The sequence below is a fragment of the Cannabis sativa genome, chromosome 6, assembly GCF_029168945.1.
Source record: "Cannabis sativa cultivar Pink pepper isolate KNU-18-1 chromosome 6, ASM2916894v1, whole genome shotgun sequence".
Taxonomy (NCBI): Eukaryota; Viridiplantae; Streptophyta; class Magnoliopsida; order Rosales; family Cannabaceae; genus Cannabis; species Cannabis sativa.
The window spans coordinates 5,432,592-5,443,505 of NC_083606.1; the positions used below are offsets into that span (position 1 = coordinate 5,432,592).

The 10,914-nt window shown below is 33.1% G+C and overlaps 1 protein-coding gene across 1 annotated transcript; it reads left to right on the forward strand.

The window, feature by feature from the left end:
* Positions 1 to 963: 963 nt before the first annotated feature.
* On the forward strand, positions 964 to 2,412 carry LOC115694887 (mitogen-activated protein kinase kinase kinase 20-like). Its single transcript, XM_061117919.1, has one exon. It carries the CDS (start codon positions 964 to 966, stop codon positions 2,410 to 2,412), a length of 1,449 nt encoding a protein of 482 aa, XP_060973902.1.
* Positions 2,413 to 10,914: the final 8,502 nt, after the last annotated feature.

Genomic DNA, 10,914 nt, shown 5'->3' on the forward strand with positions numbered 1-10,914 from the left:
AATGTATGACCAGAAAGGAAACACTGTTTCACGATGGCTGAAGAAAAATAATTGTTTGATGGGAAAAAAACTTTTCAAAATGAGTAATAAATAATTGTATGATTGGAAGAAAAATTACTTCAAAATTATTGAAATTATCGATTAGCAAAAAGCTTCACGATGAAACAAACATTCAGGGAAAGAGAAAAACAATATATGTAATTTTAATCAAATCTATCTATAAAAAGAGAAAAAAACATACAGACAAATTAATATTACTAAAACCATATCACAGTAATTAATATTAATTAGTCAATAAAAAGAATAGAGAACGACCATCGTAATATTACTGAACTTAATTTCCAGAACAACGGAAGCAACCCATAACGATGTCGTTTCCTTAATTTCCACGTTAGTGAATTCATACGTATATTGATAAGTATAACATGTAGAACAATAATAATAATTATGAATACGCATAAATATCAATAAATATATTTATATATTTTATTTATTCATATAAAATCTCAAATCTTAATTAAAATAATTACTATTTATTGTAACTAACGATAATTAATTGACAGCAAACACTCATTAAATAATTACCAAAAAAATCTGTATAACAAATTATACATAAACTAATAATTATATAATTAAACCAAAAACCGACAAAAAAAAAGATAAATCTGGTAACTGATAAATTACAATAAAAAAAATCTCAAACAAACCCTAATACGAAAGTGATTTAGTTTTAGTTAAAAATGTATATATAAACCTAATACTAATAGGTTTATTCAAACTTAAACGCTAGTATAAAATTATATACGTATATGTCAAGAAATATATATTTATAATTTAAATTGTAAGGTTTCCTCTCCCACTTAGGATAGCGTTCTAACTATATATATATAAACTTATCACTGTAGCTGATAACAAGAGAAAATAATAACGTTAGTGTTCTAAAAACATAGTGAATTATAGAAAATGATTATGAAGAAGAGAGGAAGAGAAGAAAAAGAAAAGAATTCGTTAGGAAAGAAACAAAGAAGCATATATAGAAGAGATGAAGAATGGGGATGGATGAGGGGTAAATTGTTGGGAGTTGGAGGTTATGGCTCTGTTTCCGAAGCGATTATCCCTGGCGAAGCTCGTTCTAGACCACCACAATTTAAAGACTTCCCGTCACTTTTGGCTGTAAAATCTGCTCATCCAGGTTCTTCTTATGCCGACCTCATAATGGAAAAGGTTGTTTATACGTCTTTGGGGTCCAGTCCTCACATCCTCAAGTTCTACGGCCACGATCATACATTTTCTGAAGAACATGATGGAAACTATGGCGGAATCATTTATAACCTGTTTTTGGAGAATGCCTTGGGTGGATCATTGAGTGGTTTGATTGAGAGAACAAAGGTTGGGTTGCTTGAGTCTCAAGCAAGAGTACACACTCGCTCTATTCTTAAAGGATTGGAGTTGATACACCATAAGGGTTTTGTCCACTGCGATATAAAACCATCCAACATTTTGATGGTTCATTGTGATGATGATAATCCTCATGGTGTGGATGGTTTGGTTGCCAAAATTGCTGATTTTGGTCTCTCTAAGAGAAGTAATGATGATTTTGAGAAACGAGTGAGAGGTACTTCGTTGTATCTGTCTCCTGAGAGTGTTTGCGAAGAAACTCAAGACCAGGCCTCTGACATTTGGGCTCTTGGGTGTGTTGTTCTTGAGATGTTGACTGGAAGTACGCCATGGGATGTAAATTTGGGGCAGGAAGAGCTGTTCAGCAAGATTTCTACTGAAACACCTTCTCTACCATCTTACCTTACTTCCACTGCTCAAGATTTTTTACTTGAGTGCTTCACCAGAGACCCCAATCAGAGACCTTCTGCTCAGATGTTGTTGAATCATTCGTTTGCTATGAAATGGGAAGAGGATTCCGAAGAAGAAGACCCAGAAGAAGAGGATTCTGAAGAAGAAGACCCAAAAGAAGATCCCAAAGACGACCTAGTAAAAGATCCCGAAGAAGAGGAAGATCCTGAAGAAGACCCAGAGGAAGATCCTGACGAAGACCCAGAAGAAGATCCCAAAGAAGAGAATCCTAAAGAAGACCCTGAAGAAGATCCCGAAGAAGACCCAGAGGAAGATCCTGAAGAAGACCCAGAGGAAGATCCTGAAGAAGACCCAGAGGAAGATCCTGAAGAAGATCCAGATCCCAAAGAAGAGGATCCTAAAGAAGACCCTGAAGAAGATCTCGAAGAAGACCCTGAAGAAGATCCCGAAGAAGACTCTGAAGAAGACCCTGAAGAAGATCCCGAAGAAGACTCTGAAGAAGACCCTGAAGAAGACCCTGAAGAAGATCCCGAAGAAGACCCAGAGGAAGATCCCGAAGAAGATCCTGAAGAAGAGGATCCCGAAGAAGACTCGAAAAGCTGATCTTCACAATATGATCCTTGCCAGAAAAATTAAAAATTGCAGTAACCTACATAATACAGAAACTCAACTAAGTAAAGAAAATGTGTCAAAGAAATTAATTACAAACATTGTAGTATTACACTCTTTGAAAGAAAAGTAAAGTTGTCATGTTATACCTTATTTAAAGTGACAATCTCGCCACCCTCACCATATCTTTTCAAAATGCTCTACACACAAATAAATAAATAACAGCAAAAAATGTAATAAACGATGAATGTAATTGTGTTTAGAGTCTGAGAAATAAAAGTGACCATGCTTCAGTAATAAATTATGCATGTAATCAGTGACTAAAAGACATTAATTAACAAGATATATTATAATACTATACTTGTACGATTAATTCACATATAGTTTCAGAAAGTTGTGGGAATAATGTTGTGCCAACTTAGTCAAATTGTATAATAAAGCTATAATTGATAAACTAATGCCTTTTGTTCATATGTACATGAGACATATATATATTTATATACATATATACATATATATATATATCAGTGACATTTAAAAAGCACTCAAAATCAATTGCAAGTAAAGAAAAAGAAATATAAAACTATGTAAAATAATTTTTGGTGTGTTTCTTTAACTAGATAATTATACAATTGAGATGTCCCAATTTCACTATAAAATATTACAATTTTTGAATTATGATTATTACAAAATGTTGTTTTCTAAAGGGAAAACAATTACTAACATTTTTTGACAATAAAGAAAAACACACAGTGACTAACACATCTATAAAATCAAACCTAAGCCTGAACAATGACTTTCCAATCGTAACTTCATATCATATGAACTGTAAAAACCAATCAACAGATCAAACCGAAAGCAAGTATAAATGAAAGTAACAACATATGAGAAAACCCATGTGAGAAAAATGGCATGATGATCCTCTAAACAAGTGCAAAAAACCAAATTGCAACACAAAAATATGTGCAGAAATCCTTACTATTTCTGTCTTAATGTGGTCAAAAGGTTGCTTGTCTAACTTGTCAATGCTTGAACAAATAGTTCTAAACTTGCCTGGGGAACTACACAAATTTCTAACATTCCATCTAGTAACTTCAAATGATTCAATTTTATCTGTGATCATTAAGAAAGCAATAACAAACATTCTAAGTAAAAGAATATTTAACGTAAATGCACAAGTACTACGGTTAACATTGATACTTTACCAAGATAAAACATACCCCACGACATGTTTGGGTAAGATTTTTTTTTTTATGCTGAATATCAAAGAAGCACTCTTGGAAGTGTTTTGGTTAAAAATAAAAAGGCCTTTTTTATAAACTAGGCCAAACGGAACCAACAACTACACAAGAACCTTGAGTAAGATAGCAAAATTCATGCCTTTAAATATCAAGTAGTGCAATTCATAGAGAAAACAAAATTGCCGATGAACATGAAGATCGGAAAGAGAAGTTACCTCATATTTTCCGATTTCCAGTTCATCCAGTAATTCGGTCAAAATCTGGCCCCATTCTTTCAATTGACCAGCAATATCAAAATCATATTGATAAAATTCATGATATCTTCCTTTAGATGGGTTGTTTCTTCAAACCTTTGCTATGAAGGAAAAGGAACAATTAAGTCACAAAGCTCCCCACCCTGACAACCAATTAGACCATCACAAAACCTTAGTTGTGACAAATTAGAAGCAATTAATTCATAAAAATTTTAAAAATCACATAGAAAGTTAATGTCATAAATCAATTATATCAACTTCTTCCCCATATTTTTTTTTGTAAAAATCTCTCTTAGTTCAAATACCAGAGTATCCAAGCTGTAGCACCATGCCTCTCAAAAACACCCTCTATAATTGAAAAGGCTTTCTTTCTTATAGCCATTTGTTCTTTTGAGAAATCCCGAGTACCCTGAAATGTAACAAATATCCAAGTCAGAAATGTCAATTTTATTTATCTGTTAACTAAATGTCCTAAAACCAAGAACACCATTAATAATATATAGTAAATGATTAAAATTTCAAGCTTGAGAAGTCTTCTAGTTTCATGGCTTTCCACAATCTCCTTCACTTTGATCAACAAGCTATCAAACTCAATGTCCTTTGGATCCAATAACCCTGAACTTGCACAAGCATCTAACTTACTCAATCTATTCTCAATCAACAGCCGTGAATTTGGGGGTTATTCGAAACCAACCTTCCCCTTCAACTTAGACCCATTCAGCAATACCTTCATATTGCCATCCCCAAAATCCATCAAATGATATATCGCGGCCCCAATGTTTCCAGCGCAGTAGCCTCCTTTTGGGTCAAATCTAGCAAGTCAGTCTCTAGCCTTTGCGAGTTCTTCCTGTTCAATGCTTCATCAATTCGTACTTGTTCAAGGCTATTGGCAAATCAATGGCATAGACAGTTGATGAGGACATAGACGATCCCTTGCCCCCACCCTATCATGGAAACAAAGACTTCGACTTTCTCTGCCATTGTATTTTAGGGGTTTTGGTTAGAGAACAGAAAAAAAACCATTATCCTCTACAGATATTCCATTTGGTGGACTTAGCCATAACAGATGAGAAGCCATACCATTCGACTTTTGATCTAATATAGTTACAGTTATTACAGTTATTACTTTGGTGAACATAATAGCTACATAATCTCAATGCGTTACATAAATAGAAGATATTATATAATTGTTCGGTTTTTCACAATTTTTTTTTATTTCTCATAACAAACAAGAGTGGTGACATGTTTGCACCTCTCTTTGCCCAAAAATTCATGCAAGGACTCATTAAAAAGAAAACTAAATTTTGCGATACGAATACAAATCATTTTTTAGAACTGAAGAGCAAGCATCATTTTCTCTAAGAAATTTCTCATAGGCCTTTTGTAAGTCAAGTTTGAGCATATAGTTAGCCTTAGCATTCTTCATCTCATAATGCTTCACTAAATAATGACATACTATTATATTATAGGTAATGAATCTTCCTTAATGAATCCACCTTGATTTTGGATTATTAGATTCGGAAATATATATCTTCCCTAGTCGTGCAAAAACCAATTTTGTTGCAACTTTGTATATTATATTACAACAATAAAATAGGTTTGAAATTATTTACAGAATCAGGACAAGAAATCTTAGGAATCGAAGTGATTGTTGTGGAGTTTATTTTCTTAGGAATTCTCCATGAATGTAAGAAAGAAACAACAACATCACACACATCATCCGGTCCGAAATCCTTTTGACTTGGAATATCAAATACAGTAGCTTTCACTTCTTTTTTTGTGTATGGTTTGACCAACATTTAATTTTGTTCACTACTAACCACTGGGCCAACCTCATTGTGTTGGGGTATCAATCTAAATCCCACATTGGAAGAATAGGCAAGAGTTATCTTGGATATAAGTGTTTCACCTACTTCATTAGTAGGAGGCATTTTGAGAAGGTGCCCAAAAACAAAACCGTGAGGGCTTAGGCCTAAAGCGGACAATATCATACTAATGTAGAAATCAATGTAAGGTAGCGATCTTACAAGGTGAAAAAATGGGCCCAACACATTGACACTTGTCAAAAATAATCTTCTATTAGCCATTTTGGCTCCTAAGAGTTCAGTGTAGAACTGTAGGAAAGCATAATTTACTTTACTTAAATCATTCACCCATAGTCCTTCCATGTCTTTTATTGAGTAAATGTGATTTTCTTGCCTTCGAGCTCTACTAATGGCATGAAAAATTGTGGTGTTTGCATCTCCTTTTTTATCCAATATTGCATCTTAGCATTTTGAGCTAAGAAAGACAAATAATTTTGATGCACCTATTTATACTTCTCATTGGCTGCTAGCTAATTCTTTTATCAAATAAATCCTTGTTGGTTGGAAACCTATGAAGTTCCTCCTGACAACCTTTGAGCAAATTAAAGGCCCTCATTTCCTATGCTTGAATGCCACCAATTCTAACCTTATTATTCAAAGTTCTCAAAGCCCCTTTTAGTCTTTTCAGTTTGTTGACTAAGGAGAACATTGGTGTACCTTGTTGCTGAACACTCTAACTATCAATTAGAATTTTAAGTAATTCAATAGAATTTTGCCAAAATCTAAAATACTTGAAAGGTTTCTTCCCTGATTTTAGCTCTGGATAGATAGCCAAAATTGTTGGACAATGATCAAACTGACCATCCGCAAGGAATACTGCTTCGGTTGAAGTATATTTGTCCAACCAATCTCGATTAGCCATCACTCGATCAAATTTGGAGTAAATTCTATTTCAACTCCCTTGCTTGTTATTCCAAGTAAAGAAAGATCCTGAGAACTTCACATATTCTAATTGGCACTTATTAATGCAATCTTTAAAATTTGTTAATCTTGTGATGTTTCCCCGATCACCAACTTTCTCTTCCACACCAAGGATATCATTAAAGTATCCTAGCACTAGCTAAGGAGATGAAATTCCTTGAGCCAGAGCCTTCAAATCCTTCCAAAGAATCTCTCTGCTAGCTTCATCATTGAAAGCATATACAAATGTGACAAAAAACTTTTCCTTCCCTACTCTTGATTCCACTTCGAGATGCATCGATTTGCTTGTACATAAGAAAATGTTAACTGAAAAACATTAAAACATTCCAGCTTATAATGATTCTCCCCCGTTGATGTCACATGTTTTTTTGTGGAGAGGCACCAACCCAAAAACATAGCAACATACATAGCTCCTAGCTTAAAATGACTTTATTTTTGTTTCAGAGAGACCTACTACTAACCCAATTTGCAATGAGGATATTAATTTATTAACCTCCATATATTTACTTATTTACTTTATTTACTCATAATTCTATCCATGAGTTGTAGGGGCTCCCCCCAGTGGCGGACCTAGGATTTAAAGTGAGAGGGGGCGTAAATTTTTTGGTAAATGAGGGGGGCAAAAAAGTATATTTAAAAAGAAAAAAAAAATGCATTTAATAGGATTAGAACTATTTTCCTCTAACTTATATGCTAAGTAGCTTAACCACTACACCAAAGTTAATATTATGCTTATAAATATCATCTTTTATTACAAATATATGTTGTAACTAACTAAATTGCATATATATTTTTTTCCCAATTTTTTTCAGGGGGTGACTGCCCCACCTCAGTTATATGTGGGTTCGCCCCTGCTCCCCCCCTCCCCACATTCTTTCTTCGCATTCTCAATCACCATTCTCGAACTTTCCCCTATTTGTTTCACTAAGGACATGAAATACATTTTTAGTATTTGTTATCATAGGTATCTTTCCTAATATTTTCTTTCCATTTTTTACTGTCTGAACACCATCTTCATCCACCTCCACACTATTTTTGCTCAGCTATTTCCCCCATTCACTTTCTTTGGAAACCATTCTTACTTCTAATTCCCTTTCTTTTCGCAATCCATCAACGAATGCCCAATTCCATGACAATGAGCTCATTGAATAGGGGTCCATTCATAGTGTACATGGCCATCCATATCCATATCCACTTCATTAGTAAATAAAATCACATCATGGAAACTTTGATCAACCTTAACCTCAATCGGAATTCAAGGATAGGACAACCTCTCCTTTAGCTGAGTTATTTGATCAATTTGTAATGGCTTCCCGAGTTGGCTCACAATCTTAAACAATGTCTTTTCTCCCAAATAGTTAATGTCCAACCCGTGAAGTTGAATCCAAGTAGGAGTTGTTGAGATATTTTCCTTTTTAAAATTAGCGTGAGCATTCCATGTTTTCATAATGATGTGCTTTTTGTCGAAGAATATATATCTACCTGCCAAAATATGATCTTTATGTTCTACAGTGTAGGGTTGAACATCGGGTGAGTTGATCGGGTTTCAGGTTCAAAAAATTGTACCCGGACCTGACCCGTGAAATAATTTGGGTTCGTGGGTTTCAGGCTCATGGGTCTGCGGGTTCGGATTGACCGGGTCAATGGGTTGACCCGATCAACTTGTTAATTTTTTTTTTTAAAAAAATAAAAATTTATATAATTTTTTCTATATATTAAGTTAAGCATATAAGTTATAAATTTATAACACCATAATCTATATTCGTTAAATTAAAATAAAATAAAAAATACATTAATTTAAAATCTAAAATACTAAAATCAAGTTTCAAACTATATATAATATATAACTTAAAAAAAAATTATATATAATATATTATATATTGTTATTTTTAATATATTATCTATGTAAAAAAAAATAATTAAATTTTAGGGGTTTTTTTTTCTCCTCTCACTCAACTTTGTTTTTATCCAACATCTATATTTTAACACGTTTCATTATAAATACTATTGTACTATTACATATTTTAAATCACACTTTCAAGTATACTTTTTTTTTTCACTCACTATTACAAACTCTATTTTCAGTGTCAATTTTAAACTAACACTTATACTTTTAGTGTTAGTTCATAGAACCGACACTTATTTCACAATGACAAAAAGTCAAAGTTAAGTGTTGGTTATAAACCGAGACGAATGAGTTTTGGTGTCGTTTTAAAATCGACACTTAAAATGTACATATATATTTTTTCCTTTAGTGTCGGTTTAAAATCGAGACTAATTGGTATGAGTGTTGATTTTTAACCGACACGAGGAGTATTTTTGAAAAAAATGATTATTAAATATAAACATTAGTATAATTCCAAAAACACCGAACTTCAAACTCATTAACATAAAATTTTTAGCATTATAACGACTGTGAAATGAACGTTTCCCATTTTTAAAAATCTGTTAAAATACATAAAAAAATATACAATTCTCATAAGAATTTATTAATTTCACAACAAATACAAAATAAAAAATACATGCATTAAACTCAATGTACAAACAAATCCCAAAAATATAGTTGCTAAATACAAACAATTATCAAACAAAATAATAAAAAAAAATTGAACTAAAAATTATACTGAAATATAAAAATAAATCTAGAATCTCGATTCTATGGTCCGCATGGACCATCGATGACCATGTACCACCATCGTGGACTTGGCCATGGTTGCATCATGATAGAGACGAAGAGGAGATGGGCTTCGGGGTTCTCGACTCGTGGTTTTTTGGAGTGGCTTGCTTGAGCTCCGGAGTCAGACGAAGGAGAGAGAGAGAGAGAGAGAGAGAGAGAGAGAGAGAGAGAGAGAGAGAGAGAGAGAGAGAGAGAGAGAGAGAGAGAGAGAGAGAGAGAGGCTCCCCTGAGGTTTCAGTAATGGTTGTTGCACAAAGAAGAGGGGTTTCGGGCCTGGGTTTTTTGGGGTTACGACTCAATCGCTAACGAGAGAGATGGTCTCAGTTTTTGAGGTTGGGGTTGGCTTTCGACGCTGCACGAGAGGGTGAGGGAGAGAGCTGGGGATGGGGTTTCAACGTTGCACAAGAGGGTGGTGGAGAGAGTTAGGATTTTTTACGGTTTTCAAAATGACGGGGAGAAACTTTCTATTTATACCTTCTTTCTTTATTTCTTTATTCTGATTTTTTTAAATGTGTTTGTAAATGTCGGTTTATAATCGAGACCAAATGATCTTTTAGTCTTGGTTATGAACCGACACCTATACTCAATCTATATATACATTTTAATTTTTTTGATCTCAATTATACTTTTAGTGTCGGTCTACTAACCGATACTTAAAGTCATTATAGGTACCAATTATAAATCGAGACCAAAGAGTTAGGGTGGTCTTTAGTGTCAGTTAAAAAAAACGTCTCTTGAACCGATACCAAAAGTCCACTTTGTAGTAGTGACTCTTTCTATATTGAATTCATGAATTCTCAGAACGTTCCATACTTCACTATCTTCTCAAATTTCGAGCAACCCTCGAATCACTCACAAAATGCCCCAATAAAACCAAAGTTTTCAAAGTGCTACTAGCTACCAACATTTCACCACACTATATGGGGGGCATGTCTCATGTGGTATTTTTTAGCTTTGGTTATAAGTCTCCAAAATACACTAACACTACAAATTTTTTTATTTTTAGTCACAACAAAATTTGTGACTAAAAGTTAAAAAAGCTGTGACTAATTATAAATTATTATTATTATTATTATGTTGTGACTAAAAAGTCTGTGGCTAAAAGTATTAGTCACAAAAATTACAATTTGTTGTGACTAAATGTGTTTTTAGTCACAATACTTATTGTGATTAAAATTAAATTAGTTACAACTTGTAGCTAAATACTATGTTTTACTTACAAGTAAGTTTTTATTAAAAAAATATGTTGTGACGAAAAAGTTATCACTAAAAGTAGTAGTTTTTTGTAAATCTATTTTCATGTCATTTTGCTGTAACATGTATTAAACACTTGTAGAAATTCAAAAAAAGAAAAAAAATCTCCAATTTATAATAACTTCATGAAATTTAAGATAAAATGTAACTCTTATTGACACAATGAAATATTGTTGAAGTTACAAAAGTTACAGAATAAAAACCAGATGTATACTTTTCAAATAAATGTTACATTTTAACAAATTATATTTTATGGAACATTAATATTCATAACATTATTTTAT

Bases quoted from the DNA above. Each gene is read 5' to 3' on its own strand.
- LOC115694887 (XM_061117919.1), top strand. From the start codon at position 964: ATGATTATGAAGAAGAGAGGAAGAGAAGAAAAAGAAAAGAATTCGTTA.